The following is a 25,245-nucleotide window of genomic DNA, read 5'->3' as shown; positions in this document are numbered from 1 at the left end:
CAGGCGCTCTGCTGTGGCAGCCCAGGGTTCACCGGTTCCGATCTGGGCACGCACCGACGCACCGCTTGTCAGGTCATGCTGTGGTGGCATCCCATATAAAGTGGAGGAAGCCGGGCACGGATGTTAGCCCAGAGCCAGTCTTCCTCAGCCAAAAAAAGAGGAGGATTGGCATGGATGATAGCTCAGGGCTGATCTTCCTCACCAAAAAAAAAAAAAAAAAAAGGCTGACAATACCACACGTTGGCAAGGATATGGAGCAACTTGAACTCTCATACGGTGCCAATAGAAATGTAAAATGGTCAGATACTTGAGAAAATAGTTTGGCAATTTCTTAAAGTGTTAAACAGACACCTACCATATGATCCAGTAATTTCATTCCTGGGTATTTACCCATGAAAAATGAAAGCATATATCCATAAAAAGACTTGTACATGAATGCTTATAGCAGCTTTATTTGTAATACCCCAAAACTGGATACAACCTAAATGTCCATCAATAGGTGAACGGATAAACAAAAATAAACAAAAAATCCTACTCAGCAACAACAACAAAAAAGATACCTGCTACAGCATGGATGACTCTCAGAATAATTATGCTGAGTGAAGGAAGCCAGACAAAAAAAGAGTACATACTGTATGATTCCATGTATATTAAGGTCTAGAAAATTCAAATTAATTTATAATAATAGAAAGCATGTCAGTGGTTTCTTGAGGGATGGGGATGGGGAGAATTGAGAAGGGAACTTACAAAAGGGCACCAGAAAATATTTAGAGGTGACAGATACTTTCATTATCTTGTGAATGTAGTGATGGTTCATGGTTTACAGGTATGTACATGTCAAAATTATCAAATTTAGTACAGCTTAAATATGTGCAGTTTATTATATGATAATTGAATCTCAATAAAAATGTTTAAAATAAAAATTAAAAAATAGCCTATGATGTCTGTTTGAGCATTTGAAACAATAATTAGACTAAGAGAAAAGCACTATTGAATTCAGTATTAGTGTATTTAACACTGCATGTAATGGCAAAAGTTGACTATGTAAATTATCAGTAGGTGATAAATTAAATAAATTATGCTACATCTATACACAATGGAATATTATGCAGCTAAAAAAAAGAATAGGGAAATTTTCTATGTATTGAATAAGATGTTCAAGTACATTAGGAGGTGAAAAATGCAAAGGGCAAAACAGTGTGCTTAGTACTATTTTGTTCTAAAACTATTTGTATAAAAAGGAAGGGTAATAAGAATGTTAGCATATGTATAAACTTCAGAAGGATATACAAGCACCTAATAACAGTGGTTACCTGGGGTGGGGTTGGGGTGGTTACTGATGGAAGCTATACAAAAAGATATTGAAAGGAATCTTCTTCATATACATACATATACATAAATGTATACATACATAATTTTTGAACCATGTGAATGTATTATATAGTCACCAAATAAAAATAGTAACAACTAAAAATTTTTTAAAAATCAGGATAATTACATATAAACTCAGAAAAACTAGAAGGGAATAAAATATCATTGAGTCATGGGGTTAAGGTAATTTTAATTTTTTTTTAAATAATTTTATTTATTTATTTTTCCCCCAAAGTCCCAGTAGATAGTTGTATGTCATAGGTGCACATCCTTCTAGTTGCTGTATGTGGGACGCGGCCTCAGCATGGCCAGAGAAGCGGTGCGTCGGTGCGCACCCGGGATCCAAACCTGGGCCGCCAGCAGCGGAGTGCGCACTTAACTGCTAAGCCACAGGGCCAGCCCAATTTTAATTTTCTTTTTTGTGCTTTTCTATAATTCCCAAATTGTTTAAAACAAATGTGTTACCTTTGAAACCAGAAGAGCAAAAATAGATGTTCCTTAAAGTAAACAAAGAAGAAAAAGTACAAAGAGAAAAAAAGGGTAAGACACCATTAAAAGACCAGAAATTTTTTGGTGAAAAAAAGAGTCAAATAGCTCTCTCTCCCTGTATGGGGGAATAAATGAAAAAAGATGTTGTAATTCAAAAAGTGAATCATAATTATGTGGAGACTCAGAGTTGCTTTCTCCTTAAGAAATAAATTAATTCCTCAGAAACAACAAAAAATGAGAACCTATGTCTATTTCATGTTCTCAGCAAGACTGAAGTGGATTCTATAGCTAACTTGATCAAAGTTGTCACAGAAAACGAGCAGCAAAGGATTGAATGGAGATGAGCAATCTTGGTTTTGGAGTTAAAAACCATAAAGGGGGAAGTGAATGGCAGACTGTACATGGGGATTGTTGAATTAGGGAATATAAACTATGATTTCTCCCAATAGAAAGAGGAAAAAGATAAAAAATGATTTTTTAAAAAAACCTTGTAGAAAAGGTATATGGAAGACAAATCCCTTAGCTACACACCCTACAATCAGAGTTACCAAAAGAAAGAATAAAAGAAAGAGATGCAGAAGGAGAAGAAATAAGGAAATAATGGAAGAAAACATTTCTGATCTAAAGAAAGAACTTAGGTTGATCTAGTTGACCAAGGAGCCAGAAGTCACAAATCTAGAATGGCCTTGAAAACATGAGCAGTTCAGAAATTTGCAGAATCCTGGGGAAAACTGACATTCTACAGGCCCAATTTTTGCTAATCTGGAAGACTTGGCAAGCCACCAGCTGACATTTTACAATATTATTGATGATGGGGAGTAGGATTGAGGAATTCCAGCTGAATATATTTCCCTCTGCTACTTCCCCAAAGTGCACTATAATAATAATAATATAATGATAATAAAGGAGAAAAAGGCACAAATGAACAAGAACAAGGAAAATAGGAGAGGAAATAACAGCAACACATTTTCGGAAAATGAAATTCCTATGGACAAGAGGTAGTTGACCTAGCAGACCAGGAAATCAGAGGTCTAAATCAGAAGCCCAAAGTCAGATTATTCACGACACAGAAGCCCAGAAAGAATCAGAATATGTAGGTAATAGACACTACTGAAAACAAAATGCAGACAGGGCCTGAAGGGTGAATACCAAGCAGCTCACCCTGGCAGAAGAATGGAGGCTAACCCTCTGGAGATGTTCAACTACAGCCATGTTTCTCAACCGTGGCTGCATATTGGAATCACCTGGAGAGATTCCAAAAAGCTTGATGTCCAGGCCACACCCAGATGTATTAAATCAGAAACTCCAGGAGTGGCATCCACCCAGTCTTCAGTCTTTTTTAAAGCTTCCCAGGTGCTTCCAATATGCAGCGCTTGTGAGAACCGCTGAACAGGAAGCCTCTGGATTTGAGGACATCAGGCATGGCCATAAACAAGGGTGCTGTAATAAAAATAGGGGGATCAAGTATAAGTCTATGTACCCTATGAAGCCTACTTGGCTCCAAGTTAGTTCCAAGTTTGTAATTATACTGCACCTCCTGTATCCCATCCTGAAGAGTGGAGAATTCCTCTCTGGGGAAACTAGCCCCCCCAAAATGCCTGGAAGATGTTAGCAGCTGGGGATCTCCCAAAGAAATGATCCAACTAGAACAACATAACCCACTTGCAAATCTTGCACACAGTTTCTAACACAAGTATAAGAAAATCTTAAAAAAAAAACAACCAAAAAAACCTATCATATCTCCACAAGCCCTATCACATCCATAAAAAAAAGAACAAAGTGTTATGAAAAGGGGGAACAACAAGAAAACAAAAAAGAATTCTGAGAAATTATAAATATGCTAGCAGAAATAAAAATTGGAAAATGTTGAGGAAACTTCACAACAAAAAACATAGATGGAAAATAGGAGAAAAGGGGTAAGAAAATTAGAAGGTCAGTCCAAGACATCTAACACCTAAATAAAAAGTCCCCAGGGGCCAGCCCTGTGGCGTAGTGGTTAAATTTGGTATGCTCTGCTTCAGTAGCCCAGGTTCTTGGGTTTGGATCCCGGATTCGGACCTACACCACTCGTCAGCCATGCTGTGGCAGCATCTCACATACAAAGTAAAAGAAGATTAACACAGATGTTAGCTCAGGGATAATCTTCTTCAAGAACAAAAAAAAAGAGGAAGATTGGCAACAATGTCAGCTCAGGGCGAATCTTCCTCAGTAAGTAAGTAAGTAAGTAAGTAAGTAAGTAAATAAATAAATAAATAAATAAATAAAAAGTCCCAGGAAAAAAATGGAATGGAGGACATTATCCCACATGTAATAAAAGAATGTTTTCTAGAACTAAAAGACATGAGTTTCCAGATTGAAAAGGCTCATACAGCACTCAGCAAAACAAATTTAAAAAGACTCACATCAACCCACATCATCGGATTTCTTAACGCACTCAGGATAAAAGGAAGTTCCCAAAAGTTTCCTGGGAGAGAAAAAAAATCACATATAAGTGAATTAGGAGTCAGAATGGCTTGGAATGCCTTATCAGCAACACCAGAAGGTGTATTATGAGAAATGCCTCCAAGCATGAGTGAAAATAATTTCCAACCTAGAATTCTACACCCTGTCAAATCATAAATCAGGTGTGGGGGTGAAGTAAGAACACTTTTGGTATTACAGGCTCTCAAAAAATTGACCTCTCATGCAGCCTTTCTCAAATTGACGAGACCATGTGCCCTCCACCCCAAACGAAACAACCTTATAAAGAGAAAGACACAAGACGGAAGACACAAAGATCCAGTGCAGGAGAGAGGGTGAGAATTCCTGGGATGATAGTAAAAAGGGCTTGTGGGATCATGGCCGTGCAGCAGGCCTAGAGGGCAACCCATTTTTATAAAAATATGTAGAAAAAAGGTTCTAGGAGGGCTATCACAAGAAAAAAAGATAAAACTGAAGGAACAGTTGATTTATTTGAATATACTGAGAGGAGGTTTACATTTTTGATAATCTATAGGAAATGAAACAGTTTTGTAAATAAGCCAGTTATTAATACCAGGAAAAAAAATTTTTACAAGAAAGGAATCCTAATACACCAAATGACTCGATTCTGAACTATATATATATATAGACATAATAATGTACACACCATTTTGATTTAGCCCATATGGTAAAACTTTTATTTGGAGGATGGGAAAAGATATGTATGTGGAGGTGGGGTGGGGGGTGGGGCTAAAGTCCGTACTAGCTAATACTTGAAACTGAAAAATCAAGAAATAAGAGGAGTATGATTTTTATAAATAACAAGGTTTTTGTTCTTATATTTTTTTAAAGAAAGAACTAGCATAATTGAAATTGACTGCCTCTGAAGAATTGGAATCAGTGAAGTTTTGTGTTGTAAGTCTTGAAGAAATTTATGACTTTTTAAACTATTTATGACTTTGTTAGAAATACATTAAAAAATTTTTAAAGCCTGCAGATTGAGTATCATGATCTGGGCAAACAATGAAAAAACTAACCAACATAGACAAATCCTGGTGGAAACGTTCAGGTGAGGGAGGATGGAGAATCAGGTTGGTTTTGGACTTGTAGGTAACTCTAAATGCCTGAAAGCAATAGAACTTTGTTTTATTGGCATTTTTATTACCAATGACATTTAACTTCTTCAAATGTTAATTGGCCATCGCTATTTCTGTGTAATAGTTGAGTTTGTAATTTTTAAAAGTTGTACAGGGAAAAAGAGAGCTGCTATTTTAAAGAACTGTGGCTTCTTCTGCCCTCTAATGGCATAATTCATCACAGGGGAATTGCTTCTTGGTTCAGAAAAACACCTTAATGACTAATTTCACTTTAAAAGATGAAGAACCTAGGGTATAGGACAGAAAAGAAGGGATGACGTTGTGCACAGAAAAATGAGAGGATGTGATGTGTTCTGGGAGAAATGTCACAAAACCTATGAAGATTGGCACTCTACTATAGTGAGATCAGAAGAGAAAAATCAGCACTAGGAATAGACATCAGGATTTCAAAAAGGAGCAAACCAAGATAAACCAGATGTCACAAGTATCATCAGAAATATTAGGGAAAATCCTGGGTTTCCAGTTGACTGGCCAATTTGAAAAACAAAGACCTAAACTATTAAAGAGAAGGTGATCCTAGAAGGCTGGAGGAAAACTGATCAACACTTGGATTATGTAATAAAATTTTGGATAAAAAATACTTAATCCATCTAGAATCTAAAGATGTGAAAAAAATTCACTCTAAATTGTTATCCAGTTCTCTCAAAGCTACTTACTGAAAAATCCATCCTTTTTACATTTGCTGAAACTGTTATTAAATACTTTTATATTTGGGTCAATTTCTGGAGTTTTTTCAATTCCACTGATTTGTCTGCCTATTCTAGTATCAATACTATGTCTTGAAAATTATTAATATTTGAGTGTTTTTTTCCCCTTACCTGTAAGAGCCAGGGGAGTGAGGTCCGTGTGGCCTGGCTTCCTTCCTGGCAATGAGGACAGGTATAGCAAGTCTATTTCTGCTTAGAACCTTCCTCTATTCCCATCAACATTGTAGCCTACACTTCAGGTTTCCTTTGCACAATTTCCATCATATTAAAAGTGATCTCAAAGGGAATATTCCTCATGTGCTCTATAATCTACCCTTGTCCTTCCAGGTTGTGAGGTGTTCATAATGACCAAGAGGATCTATTCATACTTCCAAAGAGGCCAAGTGTTTCCTCAAGGAAGAGACTTCTGAGTGTCTGTCTTTACTCCTCCTTTCTCTTTAAAAAAAAAAACTTTGAAAACGTGGTATTGTGATAGAAATTCCACATTTCCGGCTATGTCTGCCTCTCCCATCCTTTCCCTGTTTTTCTACCACTGATATATGGTTTCCTCCATGTTTATTTTTCATTAAATTTGTTATTACTTTTAATTTTTAGGCCAAGAATCAGTCTACCAGCTTTACATATTATTAAGCCTAGGTTAAAACATAAACAATTATCAAAATTTTAAGGTGCCAATGTCTCTACAAAAGAATATTTTGAATCCTAAATGTATGTCCACTCTTGTATTAGTATCTTTTACCACTAAAGACTTTAAAAATGGAAAACTAAATTGAAAAAGATTCATATTGGCTAAGCCAACTTCATAGCAAATTACTAAATAGGCACATTTCAAAGTGGAAAAGCAAGATTCATGCTGGTGTTGGCTTTAATATGCCATCACTATTCACTCTCCACTTAGTTTTTTAAAAAAGTGGATAACAAAACTAACAATAACTATTCTTTCAAGTCCTTTACCATGATTTTAATAATCTCAAAGACTTAGAGAAGCCTTGAAAAATTGTTTATACTTGAGATTACATTACTGAAAGAATTCACATGCAATCTTTGAATATTCCTGCTAACCCCATTTCTTTCATATTAGTGTGCTGAATTGTTATCCACATATAGAAGTTCCACATTACCCTTTATCAAGGATTTAAGTGGCTTACTTTATTCAATTCTCTTCTTTCATGATCATTCTCAATTCTTAAAATTGTTTATGAAAAATTTTAACGTCAAAAAGATGTTTGTGATACATAGAAAGAAAAAGCAGGGTACGTTATAATACATATATATGTATTAGTAATGCTTTTTTTGTTGTTATGAGACCTGCTGAAGCTTAAGTAAAGGGCAGTAGTGTAAAAGCACTTGGAGAAGACCGACCATGTTCCAAATCAGAGGTTTTGTTCTATATAGACAGGAAAAAGTGGACAAGATATAGATGGGGACACTTGCACCAATCAGGATGAATAAACCATTAACTAGCTTCTACCTCTCTGAAATCTCTGGCTTCAACATTTTGGAGAGGACTCAGCTCCCTTCATTTGATTGCTGAGACTACAAAGGACTTATTTCAGGCCCCTAACTGTAAGGCTTGGGAATACCCTTGGCACACTGAAGCAGCTAGTTATTGGAAGAATACTATCTCCCAAATCTAATAGTTGCTCCAAAGCTATTTTCGTTCCTTAAAAAGTTGACACATTGCTAGTTTTCATGAAGCTTGCGAAACATAACTTCAAAGGTAAAAAAAAGAAGTTATTGGGCCGGCCCCGTGGCTTAGCGGTTAGGTGCGTGCTCTCCGCTGCCGGCGGCCCGGGTTCGGATCCGAGTGCGCACCGAGGCACCACTCCTCCAGCCATGCTGAGGCCGCGTCCCACATACAGCAACTAGAAGGATGTGCAGCTATGACAGACAACTATGTACTGGGGCTTTGGGGGAAAAATAAATAAATAAAATCTTTAAAAAAAAAAAAAAAAAAAGAAGTTATTTCATCTTATCAATTCAAACATTATGTCCAAGGCATGGTTTGGCTTCTGGAATATAAATCAGACACATTCCTTTTGAGGAGCTCACACTCAGTTCAGTGAGGGAGACAAGCAAAGAGAGCCCATAGGAAACAATTTGGGATGTTACTACAGCCTATTCAGTGATGCTATTGCATCTCGGGTGTGTTTGGGGATGAGCAGGCAGGTAGTGAGAGAATAATTCAAACAAAGCAAGCTAAATCTCGAATAATGAGTAGGAAATTGTGAGACAGGCAAAGAAGGAAGGAAACTCCAGCCAGATGAAACAGCCAAGTGCAAAAAATATGGAGCTATAACATGGCCTTTTTGGAGACCAGCAAAAATAGGTGGGTCTTACGTGTTATCCAACTCCTCCATAGGTGAAGTCCTCAATAGGTGGGCGAGTTGGACTAGTTAGGCACTAGCTGGAGTATCCAAGGTTGGACTGAGCCTTCATAGGCAGTGGAATTCCCTGCTCCAAGTAGCACTAGACATCGTGAACCACTAGAATTTTTTAAGGATCAAATAAGTACAAGCACCTAGCACTGTGCCTGGCAGTTATTTCTTAAATTTTCTTTAAGCGTTTAATTTTGTTCAGAGTCCAGCAGTTTCAGCAGTGTTCAGCACTCGTATCTAGGTTTGGGGGTTAAGCTGTTGAGGTACGAGATGGATAAGGGGGAGCAGGTTTGGGGGGAGTTGATATTACGGGGTATAGGTAACTATAGAAAAGACGGTAGGAATAAGAGTGACTAACGGATAAGTTGAAATCTCAGGCCTAAATAAGCCCAGTAGGGGCCAGAGCAGGAAAACCAGATTGTAGATGAAATACTGGAGTTAAGAGGGGAATGGTCATAGGTGATGATTAACTCCAGAAAATAGTCATAGGAGTGGACTGTAGTTAAAGTGAAGGTCAGCTGAGCTTAAAATTAAAGAACTAGCCTAGGTAATGAAACTGACCTCATATAATGAAATTTGTGATAAAAAGTAATTTCTGGGTGCCCAAATCCTCAGTAAATGCGAGAGGTATAATCTGGATTTTGGGTCCAAAATAGTAAAAATTAAGAGTGTAGTCTAGCTGGAGTACCTGAATGTAGAAGTGGCAGTATGTGTTGTGTGTGGGGTAGGGTGGGGCTGGGAGTGGGTAGAACAGACATTCCATCCCTAGAGACAGAGATGTCTGGGAATAAACAAATGTCATTTAAAAATCACAACAAAAGCAGAACCCTTCAAAGGAAAGGTGGTTTCATTTCAAGGCAGCATTTCCCAAACTTAACTCAGTCCTGAATGGCTTTCAAGATGTTAATAGTATTCTTGTCACTTATATAATTTTTCTTTAAATATTAAATGTTGCATTAAAAACACACATTCAAGAAAGTACGTTTGGGGCCGGCCCCGTGGCTTAGCGGTTAAGTGTGCGCGCTCTGCTACTGGCGGCCCAGGTTCGGATCCCGGGCGTACACCGACGCACCGCTTCTCCGGCCATGCTGAGGCCGTGTCCCACATACAGCAACTAGAAGGATGTGCAGCTATGACATACAACTATCTACTGGGGCTTTGGGGGAAAGATAACTAAATAAAATTAAAAAAAAAAAAAGAAACTATGTTCGTGTACCCCCTAAAATTGAGTACCAACAATGGTATACAGTACTATAAACATGGCATACTCTAGAAATACTGAATCAAGGCAAGGAGAGTTAACAGAAGCAAGTTGCCGCTAATATAAATCCTTTCCTCTTTTTCCACCACAGTCCAATGCCCCCTGCCAAAATAATCTAGGAACATCACCTCAGACTAGAATGGTCTCTTTCCCTCCTTCTAGCCATTGTTTTCTTAATCCCTATTTACACTGCCATGTTTCTAAAATACTATTCTTACCCTAATTCCCCAAATCCTTTCAACAGATTTCATTGCCTACACTACACTTCTTGAACCAGTCATTAAGGAAATCCATCAGTCTTCTTACCTAGTGCTCCTGAACCTATTACTGCTTGCTTTTGTCAACTGGGTATAGATTGGGTAGGCCACAGATGCTCACTGGTGTGTGTTCTTTAGCTGATACTTTATCAAGGAATTTAATACTCATTTATCAGGGTTTCAAGAAAAATACATGGCCATAAACAAATCATAATTCCTCATCTATGAAATTCAAGTCCAAACTTCTAATTATTATATTCAAGACCCTTCTCAATTTATTCAACCAGATCTCCAATTAATCCTGATTTCTTATTTCTGGCTACCTACTACTAGCCCACCGATTAAGTGTATCTTGTATGTTTACTTTAGAATTTTTATATTCAGTTCAGCTTATATTAAAAGCTCAATAGATATTTTAAATAGGGAAAGGGAAAGGGGAAGAAACATGACACTACTTTCTTCAAATAACGCGAATATTCAACATTTGAAAAGTTTACTGAAAACTTTTATTGTAATCAAAAAGTGACATAACGGGGTTGTAATGAATTCAGCAAATCATTCTGCTGATATTTTAGAACTGATACCAGCTTTTGCCAGGCAATTAAAAAAATTCAAATGTGAAAATTTCACAGTACAGTAAACTCCACCCCAACTAATTCATGGTGGTTAAAAATAATAGGCCCTAGCAAAACCTCTCATGTTACATGGTCACAACTCACAATTCTGTACAAAAGTTCGTGTTATAAAGCTCTGATGTAAAAATCAAATAATCAAGCAGCAATATTTTAAGTGCAGCACGGGTCTTCCATATCATTATTTACAAGGCTTGAATCTCTTTACATTATAACAAAATTTAATACAGATGACTTAGTAATTAAGTCAATTTTTAAAATCTGTCCTTTTACACAGGGACAGATTTCACTTTTTGGTCATCTTTCTCCTTCTCTTTTTCTTTATCTTTGTTCTTCTTTGACTTCTTTTTCTTGTGTTTGTGTTTTTGGCTTTTTTCCAATTCTGCTTCAGTGCCTGCATGCTTCTTATGCTTCTTATGTTTTTTATGTTTCTTGTGTTTTTTCTTTTCCTTCTTCTTCTTCTTCTTCTTGCTGTCCTGACTTTCTGCAGAGCTGGCACTGCTACTGTGGCTTCGAGTTTGGCTTCCAGAAGGGCTATGACTTCTACTTGGGCTAACACTGGGACTACTTTGACTCTGGCTCCTGTTTATGCCTACTTGGCTGACTGCTGCGGCAGTGTCCACGCTCTCTTTTGTTTTCTCCATTACTTTATCTTTCAGTTCCTTAGAAATTTTTCCTGAAGTGTCCTCCTCTTTTACAGATACATTGCTTTCACTGTCACTTTCATTATAGTCTGGTTCAAAAGCAGCTTCATCCGTTTCTCTAGTCAAATCAGAAGAAAGTCGAGAGGAGTGACTTAACTGGGGTTTAGGCTTGATAGTATTCTTGTCAATCTGCCCAGCAACTTGCTCTTTTTCAATCTGTGGGTCTGGTGGGTTAAGTATATAAAGTAATTTACTGCCATTTGACTCTTTATTGTTCCTTGTTTCTAATATATGTTTCTCACGATCCTTACAAGGATTTTTATCCACAGATTTTGTCTCTTCACTTGAGCGTTTAGTATCATAAACGGCTTTGTGATCTTGAGGTGGTTTTTTGTCTCTTGGGGGACTAGAACTACTTTTTTTGGAATCTCCCGTTCCTTTTTTAGGCAAATCTCTCTCCTCCCTTGGCTTAGTTTTCTGTCCTAGTGCAGAATCTTTACTCCCAGAAGGAGAGTCTTTTCTTCTTATTAATTCATTTCTTTCATCTCTACGTTTGGAACTTGAATACTCTCTGTTGTCATAGTCATTTTTTTTGTCTCTATTGGGAGTGAAGTCTTTATTTGAGGAACCTCGAGTGGAATCATGCTTATCTGAAGTTCTGGTCTCTTTGGAAGACTGAGACAGACTTTTAAAATTTCCTTGTTCATTCAAACGGTCCAAATTACTATCTTTCTCTGGCTGAGTGCTGTTCTTCCTCTTTTCAGGGTTTTCCTTTTCCAACAGTGAATGATCTCTATCTTTGGTTTTCCCTTTTTCACTAGATGCAGAGTTTTTTGAACTTTTGACCTCATGCTGTATAATTTCATGGCTCACTTCCTTGGTGAGTTTCTGAATTTTCTCTGATGGCTCACTTTCTTTTTCAGTATACTTGACCGTATTTGATGGTTTAGTGCTGACATTTTTTATAACACTGGTAGGTTTTCCTACACTTGATATAGGCTGCGTGGATTTAACATCTTCTTCTTCAGATTCAAAGTCATCTTTATCCCATTTGGATTGAGGAACCTGAATCATAATAATAACATCTTCAGCAGGAGCTGTATTGTCATTATTATATTCTTCCATAGTTTTAACGACAGTTCGCTTTGTATCTGTTTTTTCTTCAGATTTCCGCACAGGACTGCCTCCTGTTGAGCTTGTACTAAAAAGAATAAAAATATTTTTAATTAATGAAAAATTTACTAATATTAAATATTAGTAAACATTAGTAAATAAAATAAATTAGTAAATAAAAATATTTTATTAAATATTAGTAATTAGTAATTACTAATATTAAATATTAAATATTAGTAATTAGTAATTACTAATATTAAATATTAAATATTGATAAATATAAAAAGGCTACCTTAAACATGATAAATGTCCTAACTTTCAAAAGCCAATTATTCTGCTTAATAGAGATATAAATGATTTAAGTATAGGATTGTATAAAAACAAATGTGGTTCACCCTCAAAATCTACTTTTAACCTGATATCTAACGATTCCTTTCTTTAAAGATAAGAGTAAATCAGCCTAACTCCCAACATCAGTACATTCTTAGTTACATATTCCACTTTAATAAAAAGTACAAACATGGATAAAATTAAAGGAAATTCTTTCCCAAAGCAAACATCCACACCCACCCCACCCATGATCAGATACCTGGTATAATCCACAAGAGTGGAGCTGGATCCTTCAGTTCCAGTTACTTTTCGTCTGACCTTTCCTTTGACTTTTTCTTGCTTCACTTTGCTAGATGTTGACTCCAATTTTTCAGAGGGTTCTTTTGTGTTAGATATATTTTCTGTACTTCCAAGTTTTTTACCAGTTTCTCTGTTGAGCTTGATTTTTTTGGCTGGGGCAGCTGATGATGAAATCTTGTCTTTTTCAGGGGTCCTATCCATCTTTTCAATATCAGGTTCCATTTTGCGCTTTGGTGATGGTTTCACCACTTCACTTACTTCTACTTTAGAGATTTTCATTGAAGATGATTCAAAATCTTTATCTACACCTTTTTCTTCAGTTTTTCGTTTTCTTTTTTCTCCCTTGCTATCAAGTGGCTTACTTTTCTCATTAGGCTTCTTGGCCTTTTCTTCCTTACTAGTTAGCTTTTCTGATTTGACGTCTTTGGAATAGTCCTTCTTCACTTTTTCCTCTTTGACTGGTTTTGTCTCTTGGTGTTCTTTTGCTGACTTCGAGTGAGCTTTTCTGGGGGTACCAATGACCTTTTCATCTTTTTGAGAGGAAGATGATGATTTACCACTGTCAGTCTTTGGAGTCTCCTCTTTGGCTTTTTTAAGCGGAGGTTCAGATCGAGGAGATTTTTCACGCTCTCCATCTAGTTTTTCTGGGGGTCCTTTAGTAGGTTTTACGACATTTTCTTTTTTGGACACAGCAGATCCATCATTTTTCCGTTTGGTCTTGTCACCTTTTGCTTTTGGTTTATCTTTTTCTCTCTTGTCTTTTTCAGACACTGACTTAAAAGTGATGGATTCTGCATCCATTGGTTCATCTCTAACAGGTGTAGCATCATCTCTACTTGGGAGAACAAACAATGAGTCTGTTTTACTTTCTTCACCGCTTGTAGGTTCTCTTGATTTCCTAGAAGTTTCTAATAACTCTGGGTTCAGAAAGCCTTCACTTTCTTCCCCCTTTCTTCTTTTTCTATGTTTCTTATGTTTATTTCCTTTACCATCTCCTGGAGCATTTTCACTCTCCTTCTCTTTTGACTTTGTATTATCCTTCTGATTGTGACTGTCTCTTGTTGAAAGCTTTTCTGGATAGTTACCACCTATGTTTCGACTTCTATGACTTTGTCCACCAGAATAATCTTCTCTGCGGCCTCTTGTGAAGGGAGAATTCCTGATATTAAGCGGTAAAAATCTCTCTGGAGAAAAGTTCTCTCTATTTGCTGATGGTCTAGGCTGTGCTCCAGTAGCAAAACCTTTATAATATTTTTCATACCACTCTCTGTATTTTCTCTCCCATTCTCGATAACGCTCTTTTTCAAATGGGTCTCTAAAGTCAACACTTCTCCCATAATAAGCTTTCATGTCATAAGGCGGTGGAACTTCTCTGTATCTATTAAAATATTCACGTTCTGTTTCCCCTTGAGGTACATTACGTTTATTGGGAGATTGTCCCCTAAATGCTTGAGGAGATCTTGATCGTGAATGGTATCGTCTATATGGGGGTGACCTTGACCTAGATCGATGATATCCATGAGATCTAGACCGTGAACGGTAATTTCGACTCTTGCCTCTGCCTCTTCTGGGATACGGAGGTGATCGTGAATAGGAACGAGAGTGTGAGCGGCTAAATGATCGAGAATAAGAACGTGAACGTGTTGAACCAGATCTTGATTTAGAATAAGTATATGAACTTCTTGAATATGATGAACCACTATAGGGAGATTTAGACCTAAAAACAAAAACAAAACAATAGTTGATAGTTGAGAAATATATACAAAATAAAATACAGACTCTCAGATTTTATCTTGCTCTCCTCACGGTTACTTCTTTCTTTATATCAAGTTTCATCTGAGATGATTAAAGAGGCACAGTAACCTCTATTGGGATGGAATAAAGTACACAAAGATCAGAGCAATCACTTCTTACAAAACAAAAGTAGAATCTCAACAATTAGAGTGAAGTGCGTTAACGTACCGTGAGTTGTATGAGCTAATTAACTTAACATTAAACGAAATTCCAATTAAATTTAAATTTTACTTCCTATCTGATTAAGTAGGAGTAATTTTTTTTTGTCCTATATTGGCCAATAGTCTAGCTTTAAAAGGAAGCACATTTCAAGTGTAAGCTTAAAAGTCTTTTAAACAAACTTCCAGGGAATTTTTATAATTCAGTTTTTCTATCAATAAAGCAATTTGTATTCTACCACTACTTTATAATTACACAGGTTAATGTTCCAGCAAGAAGCTGTAGCCTTGGGTAAAAGGGTCCTCAGAAATGTTCTTTGGCTATTTCCCTATTTCTTTCCTGCCACAAACATTTCCCAATTATTTCACATTATAAATAACTTCGAGGGACAAGGGCAATTTAATCCCCATAACTGCTAATTCTACACAATAGAATTTACATTGAGACATTATTTCAATAAACAGATATTGGGAAATAAGCTAGATCTCCATTTCTATAAACCTAGACCGAATCAGAAAATTCCATAAGTGCAGTGTTATTTATATCCATAGCTAATCCCTGGATATTCAAAGTCCCATTTGTAATTCTGTTGTGAAGGCTTGCAAAACACTAACCTGGAAAATGAGCGCCTACGCTCCTTTTGAATCTTTTTGTATTCCATCAATTCCTTAGCAAAATCATTTGTAAACTCATCTAGCTTGGACTTTTTCTTTTCCCTAGTAAAATAAAGTTAAAGAGTGAAAGTTAACAAAAACCATTTAAGAAGACTAACAAGACAAATGTAATTAGATCATGAATGAAATGAATGAAATTGCCATTAGTTTTCCACTTTAAAACTATAAATAACTAGGTATCCCTCAGGAAGTTGCTTGTATGGCTTTGGTTTAATTTTTAGGTGATTTTTCTTGTACTAACTGGAAACACTGGAAAACATTTCCAAAGATACCTATTTAATGTTACACCGGAAAATGAAAGTGTATGATAATTTCAAATTAAAACACTTACTCTTCTTTTAGTCGTCGTTGCTCTCTATAGAATTCTTCCCTGGACAAAGGTGGTGCTTGTGTTGTTGGGATGGTATTTGAATGAGCTGTCTGCACTCCTGATGATACCCAAGGTGTTGACAAATTGGCCGGAGCTGGAGGAAACCCTGGAGGAGGGACACTATACCCAGCAGGTGGTGGCTGGCCAGGAGGAAACTGAGGAGAAAACTGTGGTGGAGGAACACCTGGAGGGAGAGGAAGTGTATGGGGAGGAGGTGGATACAAAGGAGGGGGTGGGACAGGTACAAAAACTGGAGTTGCTGGTAGTGACGGGCCTTGAGTTCTCTGTGATCTTTCGCTGTGATGCCGTCCACGGTTTATACTTCTGGAGAAATAAATTCCAAGATATTATTCCTTCAAACTAAAATCATCTGAGACAAGTAAGCTTGTCTTTTCTAACCATAATTATTTTCAAGCTTAGAAACAGTGGAATAGAATCAACTATTCAAATAAGAACACAAAATTTATGTGTAAAAGTAACTCCAAAACAAAACTAATTTTTAAGGCCTGTTAGGGACTGAGATGATGTAAGTTTATAGGGCCTTCTCTATATGGAGATGCTATATTTTAAAGTTTTCTTTTGTGAAGTTCAGATTGAGTATCACTCCACAGTTATCTCATTACTTCCTAATCTGTTGTTTAAAGGAACTGACAGGTTAATGCCTCTGTGATCTAGTTCTTCCCAAAATGTGTTCCAAGACCAAAAGTTTACATGAAGAAAAACTACTTCCTGTAATCTCCTTTTTGAGGGAGAAAGTCAGTAAAGACCATTCAAAGTAGAATAAATACTAGTTTTAACATTTGTAATTAACAATAGAAAATCTCGATGTTTTCTCTCAAAGGGTTACATAAAATCAACAAGGTTGGCCAAGTTTCTGTTGGGCCTCATCAAAGAAAGAGTGGCTTATTTGAAAGAGTAGGTTTATTTCTGTTAAGCTCAAGGTTCTTTAAATTATAGGCAACTGGCACACAACAGCAGTAGAAGGGGTTTAGATTTAAGCTTCTTTTCAGAGAGCCTGAATTAGTAAGTACTATCTTCTATTAACACATGATCTAGTAACAAAGTAGTAGCTAACTTTCATAAGCTTAGCAATTCTCAGTGGAACACCAGAAGATACCCTTAATATTCTTGTTATAACAAAAGTTAATTTGGGGCCGGCCCCGTGGCTTAGCAGTTAAGTGCGTGCACTCCGCTACTGGCGGCCGGGGTTCGGATACCCGGCGCGCACCAACCCACCGCCTCTCCGGCCATGCTGAGGCTGCGTCCCACATACAGCAACTAGAAGGATGTGCAACTATGACTCACAACTATCTACTGGGGCTTTGGGGGAAAAAAAAGGAGGAGGACTGGCAATAGATGTTAGCTCAGAGCTGGTCTTCCTCAGCAAAAAGAGGAGGATTAGCATGAATGTTAGCTCAGGGCTGATCTTCCTCACACACACACAAAAAAAGTTAATTTGGAGGCCCTTTTACTACTCTGATGGCAAGTATAACCTAAATAGCAAGACCTATAGCTTACTTCTTAGATTAACGTGGCTTGTTAATCTTGTTGCTCTTCTAGGGCAAGAGCCACTAATAATCTCCTCATCTCTTCTTTTGGAAAAAAAGAAGGTGGGAGAAAAGCGGGACAATTGAGTCTACAAGAGAAATACATGCAATTCTTCCCACTCGGGAGCTGAACTGGTTAACTTTCATCTTAAACTGACACCTTAAATATTGTCTGGGCCTTAATGACTTCCTTCTACCCTCAAAAGAGTAAATATAAGCCAAGTTATTCTGCTGTGTGCTGACAGGGAGAAGGTAGTCATTGGGAAGGAATATTAAAGATGTAGCCTTAAAAACCATTATTTAAAATACTAAATGTTATCTATTCTTTTCTAGGCCTCTTAAGGGCAACTACTGAGGACTTAAATGAGATAAGCATAAACCAAATGACCTCCCCCCACCCCCTACCACCACTGCTGTGTTTTAATTCCTTTGCGTTATATTTTTCAGGGCGTCAGCAGTTTTTCCAAATTTTTAGCAAGCCTACCTGTAGCAGCTCCTCTCCCCTCTTCTAATTTGCTGTGGTGGAGAAACCAGATATCCAAGCTTGTTAGAACTGTGTGGAAAGAAAGATAAAATATAGTTTGAGTATAATACATGACCTTTTAATGTGCAGACTTTAAGCCACCTATTTTATTTATTTTTTTTTGTGAGGAAGATCAGCCCTGAGCTAACATCCATGCTAATCCTCCTCTTTTTGCTGAGGAAGACCGGCTCTGAGCTAACATCTATTGCCAATCCTCCTCCTTTTTTTCCCCCAAAGCCCCAGTAGATAGCTGCACATCCTTCTAGTTGCTGTATGTGGGACTCGGCCTCAGCATGGCTGGAGAAGTGGTGTGTCGGTGCGCACCTGGGATCCGAACCCAGGACGCCAGTAGCGGAGCGTGCGCACTTAACCGCTAAGCCACGGGGCCGGCCCCAAGCCACCTATTTTAACTGTTCTGAAAACCTTTTCCTACTCCCTGATCCTGATTCTTACACCTGTTCCAGGTAAAGGAGATATGAGCAAGCATTACATTTACTTGAAAGGAATTATTTTTTCTGATTAACTGTATTGTAACAATAATTAAACCTCAATATAAATTATTTTATGTAATAATATGTTTGAATTAGCTTTCTATAAGTTACTCTGTGAATTTACTGTTATAGAAAAGGAAAAGAGCTTTCATCTGCTGGGCACTATGAAGGCATTTTACATGTGAGGTAAGTAGCACCATTCCAATCTGACAGATGAGGAAATGGAGAGGCTGAGAAGTAAAACCACATGCCCACTGTCAGGCAGCTAGCAAACAGAGGAACTGGGATTCAAACCCAGCTCTACCTGTTTCCAAATCCTGTGTTCTTTCTACTGATATATTTTGCTAGTCTCTCATTTAACATACTTTTTCTATAAGAAATTTGATTTATCTTTTAAACAAAAAGATCAAAGTTTTAGAAAAGAAGCCAGTTTATACAAAAACATAAGCCCGTTTATATGTATTATATAAATAGTAATGATTGTATAAATAGAAAGATAATAAATAAATCAATCTACCAATTTTTAATGCCATCAAACATCCTATAGAGAAGATCAAAGTTCTTTGTATTTCAGGGCAGAAAATCATATCCTATAGATTTTAATATGCAATAAAATTTCATTAATACAGACTCTTCAAAATGAGAAATTTTGTGTTTGGCAGACTTTAATCTTTTTTTTTTTTTTTTTTTTTTTTTTTTTTAAAGATTTTGTTTATTCATTTTTTTCCCCCCAAAGCCCCAGCAGATAGTTGTATGTCATAGGTTCACACCCTTCTAGTTGCTGTACATGGGACTCGGCCTCACGCTGGAGGGAGAAGTGGTGCCTTGGGGCGTGCCCGGGATCCGAACCCGGGCCGCCAGCATCAGAGCGCACGCACTTAACCGCTAAGCCACGGAGCCGGCCCAGACTTTAATCTTAATATGTGTTTATTTGCTCAAATCAAATTTTGAACATCCAAATTAAGGATAGGAAAAACTTTAATCTATTACGATAAGTGATTCAGTATTTAAAATAAACTTTCAAGTAATTCTTATCCATTCATTAACTGAGATCCTGTCAAGATCACCATTTGTTAAGATGTAAAAGTAAAAAATTTATAAAATTTTATATTTTACTATTTTAGAAAAGAATCACTCATTCTTTTAGAAAATAATTCTTCATATAATCTTGAATTGGTGACATTTTACATAAAAATTATGTTAACATGGCATATAAGAGGGGTTTACAATAAAAAAGATTCAACACATTGCCTAGTTTGTAATTTCCATTATCTAGTTCGAAAGCAATCATCTGAAGATTATTTTGAACATATACTTACTGTTCCCAACCTGGTCGACCACCACCTGGACGAGCAGTATTTATTCTTACTGGACCTTGGAAACAAAAAAACACACAAAAACAGTAAGTATAAAATTCCATGTTAAATAAAGTTAAAATTATCTTCTAAAGGAAAAAAAGTGCAAACCAAAATGATTTTACTCACCAGTTGTGGGGATCAACTGTCCATGCAATAATGACTGTCCGAGCAAAGAGGGGGTTCCAAGTACAGGCACCTGGTAACCCTTTAGGAAAAAACCACAGACAAAAAGAATAGTGAAAAAAAAGTAAAAAAAAAATTGAAAACAAAACCCCAAAAAACTCTACTATAAAAAAGATCTCCAAATTTAAAAGCCAGTAAAACTTACTTTCTCTTCCATAAGAGCAGTAATTGCAATTGAAGAGGTTCCCTTTGAATGATCTGATGCAAGGGCTGCAGCTGGCAATAATTTATTATCAGAATCCCTAGAAAACAATGTAATTTATAATACATTAAAAAGTCATCAGAAATGGAGGATCAAGAGTAAAAATTACATCTTGTTACTAACTCTGTTTATCCATCACCTGCATTAAGAAGAGTTAAATCAAAGATGATGAAAACTTTCAAGGAAAGTGAGAAAGGATTGGACTTCTGGAGAATTCTTCATATTTAAGTGAAAAGTAAAAAGAAGAAACCTCTTTAAGAAGTACTATCTATGACAGATATAATAGAAATCGGTTAAGTTGTAAGAATACTAATGTTTAAAAAAAGAAGAAAATCACAGTGTGGGACAAAAAAACTACAGGATTAAGAGTAAATTCTACTTCCAACTCTACCACTAAGTCAAAGGGGTAATCTTGGATAAGCTAATGAACTCTCTGGCCTTATTCCCACTATTAACCAAACAAAAGGCTAAACTAGATCAGTGAGATTTCTTAAATAGACATGTGAAGGTCCCACTCCTAAAGATTTTGCTTCAGTACATTTGGAATAGACCCCTGGCATCTATCTTCTAAAAGCTGGCTGATTTTTTTAAGAATTTATGAGCCACTGGACTACATAGTCAAAGCTCCCTTTCACCTCTGAAGTGGTAAGATGAGTTAGTTTTCACTACTCTCCTATGTAATTATGCTCCAAAACAATTATTATTCCTGACCTCTCTACCTCTACCTATGTTTTATCCCCTCTTTTCCACCTATCCCAATTGTTCTTAGTTCTGGTTCAATCTACTCTTTTCCAATATCATCATTATGATCACAAGCAAATTCTCCCTCTGAACTGCAGAGCTGTTATAGTATATGATTCAACGTTTAACAGGGGTTGTTGGCAACTTGTATAGTTTCTGACCTTGGGATGCTTAACCATTTGCCAAATGAATCTCCTTCATTATGAATGCCTGTTCTCCAATAAGACTAAGTCATTTCTTTCAAGTCACCAATGTTACTGAGCACAGCAGTCCACAAGGATGATACATACTGCAGGTCACCAAAACAAATATTGAGCATACAACAATAAAAAACTACATCACTGACCTTGTTTTCTAACAGTGAGAAATATATACTTACCGGAAAGGTACATCCGATTTTTCTGAATGGACTGATATGGAGACCGTTGCAGTTATATCAGGTACAGGAGCTGGGGCAGAAGATGGATTTCCAGGCACAGGAGGGGCCAAGGAAGACTGACTAGAAGTTAATGAAGATAAAGAAGGAGCTGGGTGAGTTGATGAAGATGTTACTGGAATCATCAAAGGATCTTGTTGTCTTGATATTGGAGATCTCATCAGAGGTTGTAGGTTCCGCTGAATGAGTGGTCTCGGAGGTGGTATTGGGGGTGGCGGTGGGGGTAACTGTTTTCGTAGTCTTTTTGTATAACCAGTTTCATTTTTGAAATTATTAACAGCCTACAGACAGCAAACATAAAAAAGCAGAAAAATATAATGTAGTATTTTATTTACTCAAGTACAGTTAAATCAATTAAAATATTAAAAAGGTTTTTTTCCATAAAAGAGATACAAAGATAGCTACCTGTCGTAAGAATTTATTAGCAATTAAAGCATCAGGAGAGACATCATTTTGATGACATGTTGGACATGTATGTTCATCTGATTCCAGGAGCGCTGTTCTTATACCTATGTATAAGATTTTCAATATTAATAAAAGCATAGTAAAAACTCAGTGTTTAGGGAATGAACTAAAAAGACAGCTTACGTCTGTTCAGTTACATTACTGTTTTCCAAGCACACATGGCTAATCATTTCTATTCTTACATTAAGAAACTTAAAGGTAAAATCTCTTGCCTGATAACACTCCTTTCTGCTCTAATGTCTCTCTACCTTAAAAACAGAAGTCATGGACATAATTTAAACAAACATTTAAATTGAGAGAAAAAGCACTCTTTCTCAAATACTATTCTCTCTGTTTAGCTAGCAGTTGGAATATTATAGGAAAAAAATTAGAAATAGGAGATAGTTTAGAAAGAGACAAAAACTTTACAGAGCTAACATAGAGTTTTTAAAAAAGCATCACAAGAAAAGGGCATTATAAAAAATGGAAGCAGTATACAGGCAAGGAAATCAGAGACACCTATAGCACAATAGGTAGGAATAACACTAAATTATAGATTCACTGATTATACGTTAGTGTAGTAAAAAGTCCAGTAATAAGAAGTAATTTGTTAAATTCAAGGTCTTAAGTGACCTCTTCTTGACTTTGATCTTCACTGAAGAAGCCCCAAAATGATTTATATTCTAAAACTATCTTTAGAAATGAAAAAGGTCAGAGTAGGATTGAGCAATGAAATTTTCAGATGACACCATTTTCATTTGGGTAAAAAGGGACAAACTTAGGTAAGTGGCAGAAAAAACCCAAGTGCTAATATAAATAATCAGAAAAAAAGTCACAAGTAACCACGTGCTAAAGGCTGGGTAATATGTTTACAGAGAATAGTTCTCATTACATTTAATTATTGTAGAATAAGCTATTTTTCACAATCTACGAAAGGGATTTAGGTACCATTTAAACATACTTTCAGAAATCTGAGGACTGAAAGGTTTTAAAAATATTGTATATCATTCAAAACATATAGGAAACAAAAATTCTACATTTTATAAAAGCTCAGTATAGTCACCCTAATGAGGGTACAGAAGGTGGTCAATTCTAATACTCAAAAGGACAAAGAGGCTGTTGTTTAAAAAAAAAAAAAGTGTAGCAACAAAAATAGTTATTGCTATTAAATGCTCATTGATAAACTTATCAATTATCAACATTTCATATTTTATTATGAAAATACACAATGTTGCTAAGGGCCTTTCCAAGCAAATACACATATTCTAAAACATACGTCTTCGAAGGTTCAACATTTCTTACATTCATCACAATAACTGTTTCCACAGCAGGGAATGACAACAGCATCAGTCATAATATCTTTGCAGATGAGACACAACAATTCATCTGGGATAGGATCATCTTCTTCTGAAGAAGAAGATGGTTCCTCTGGTAAGAAAGGTGGTTTTTCTTTCTTCCCAATTGCATATGCTTCTCTGTAAAAGAAGGTTTTAGCGTCTTAACATTGCTAAGAAGGCAAAGTACTTCCAAGACATTTATTTTTTCCTACCATGCCATAATGAGAACTTATAATTCAGTAAAATGCCAAATTAGTTTATACAAGTGTAATGCCTTCTAGAATAAGGTAGCAGTTACGAACATCCTCCCCCTAAACAACAAGACATAAAACAAAATCCTCAACAGTATAACCAAAAGAAACAAAGAAATGCTATAGAGGTTAAAAGGATCTTAGAATCCATAACTCTAAGAACTGAGGGCCAGAGAGTTCAAGTTCAGTGCCACACATTCAGTCCCACAAAGTTTTTATTTAAGTGGCAGAGATAGGATTTGACCTTAAGACATGACAACACCCTAATCACAACATTCTCTAACCTACCATGTTTCCTGGAGGGAAGCGGGAGGGTCAAGGAGATTTCCCCTCCACAGTCTAACATTCCCCAAAAGCTGTGAAGGTATTAGAGTAAATGCCATAATATGGGAAACTAAAATTGGTACTGATATTACACTATTAAGGGAGATAGTTCAAGAGAAATATTATGTTGCCAACCACACAAATAATTAATAGCCAGAATTAGACTTCAAAACCAGTGGTCTACTTATAATTAGTATTTTCAAAGAGAGAATAATCTATTTACAGTCAATTAAGAAATATTAATGATTTAAATGATTAGAATATGTGTTACAAAAATATAAAGTAACACCTCATTAGACATTTTGGGTCCATTTTTCATAGAAAGGCATTTTGCAGAAATGTTGGATATTAAATATATTAAAAATTAAAAAACAAAATACGCTATTCTCAGACTCATCACCACTGCTTCCAACACTCCCATCGCCTCTGTAATCAGGCAAACTTGTAAAACAGGAATTCCTAGAGAAATCCTTCCTATTTCCTTCAGGAACAGAGTGTGTCTATCTCAAGGCTGAAAATGGAAGACTCTCAGCTGGACAGAGGAGGGTACCTTAGGTGTGTTATTTGTGTTGCAGTTGCTCCACAGACATCACCACGATTCCAGAAATAAGTATCAATTTGCTTATGCCCCATTGTTCCCAATTTGTGAAAGAGGAGTCTCCCACTGCCCAAAAGAGAGAAAAGGAAAAAAAAAAAAAAAAAAAAAAAAGAAGAGAACAGAGGATAGAAAAAGAAACAGAAGAAGAGTCTGAGTTGCTTATCAGTGGTGTTAGTGGAGAGGGTGAAAGTTTCATTTAAAATATTTGGGATCCCATTTTCCCCAGTATTTGCTGTGTGTTCGGCACAAAGGGGCTTTTGTATTTCAGCATTCAAAAGCAATGAAATTAATTATTAGGGTTCACAGGTGATGTTAATTTTTCCAACACAAATTTCTATTTGAATACTTTTACTTCTATATATTTTTATATTATATTAAGATGAAGCGGTCTGCTCTTAAATCGTGTCTGTAAAAATCATCAATTTCAACCTAAAGTTGTTTGGAAGCACGTATGAAATGTCTGAATTAGAAACAGCATAACAACAGACTACTCTAAGATGAACCACACAGGATGGTGACAGATAAAAAATAGATGGGGGTGAAGTTGAGAAAGTAAGCAGGGTTGGGAGTTTAGGAAACATTGTTACCTGAAAACTACAACACCGTATTTACTAAAGTACATACCACGAAACACTAGATCTTTTCAGTATCATTCCATAGCATAGCCATTTTCATGGTCCTCACTTGCTCACTACACTACATTTCAACAATATA

General features: G+C 36.4%; 1 protein-coding gene across 5 annotated transcripts in view; it reads right to left on the bottom strand.

The window, feature by feature from the left end:
• Nucleotides 1-10,563: 10,563 nt before the first annotated feature.
• Nucleotides 10,564-25,245, bottom strand: part of RBBP6 (RB binding protein 6, ubiquitin ligase) — a 32,226-nt gene continuing 17,544 nt past the window's right edge. For 2 of the 5 annotated variants that reach the window (XM_087417142.1, XM_087417143.1), the window contains exons 8-18: nucleotides 23,324-23,496; nucleotides 21,983-22,086; nucleotides 21,521-21,858; nucleotides 20,344-20,440; nucleotides 20,142-20,220; nucleotides 19,977-20,031; nucleotides 18,128-18,196; nucleotides 16,058-16,420; nucleotides 15,667-15,768; nucleotides 13,059-14,816; nucleotides 10,564-12,557 (exon numbers count right to left, since the gene is read on the bottom strand). In XM_087417142.1, coding sequence (XP_087273268.1) covers nucleotides 10,982-12,557; nucleotides 13,059-14,816; nucleotides 15,667-15,768; nucleotides 16,058-16,420; nucleotides 18,128-18,196; nucleotides 19,977-20,031; nucleotides 20,142-20,220; nucleotides 20,344-20,440; nucleotides 21,521-21,858; nucleotides 21,983-22,086; nucleotides 23,324-23,496 — 4,714 coding nt within the window. In that variant the 3' untranslated portion in view covers nucleotides 10,564-10,981. Of the gene's footprint in view, nucleotides 12,558-13,058; nucleotides 14,817-15,666; nucleotides 15,769-16,057; nucleotides 16,421-18,127; nucleotides 18,197-19,976; nucleotides 20,032-20,141; nucleotides 20,221-20,343; nucleotides 20,441-21,520; nucleotides 21,859-21,982; nucleotides 22,087-23,323; nucleotides 23,497-24,483; nucleotides 24,598-25,245 lie in introns of all 5 variants that reach the window. The other 3 variants (XM_087417144.1, XM_004442688.3, XM_087417145.1) reach the window with 2 other exon arrangements.

This window comes from Ceratotherium simum, chromosome 26, assembly GCF_057802395.1.
Source record: "Ceratotherium simum simum isolate JZ-2026a chromosome 26, ASM5780239v1, whole genome shotgun sequence".
NCBI lineage: Eukaryota > Metazoa > Chordata > Mammalia > Perissodactyla > Rhinocerotidae > Ceratotherium > Ceratotherium simum.
This window is presented reverse-complemented; position numbering and strand designations above follow the sequence as displayed.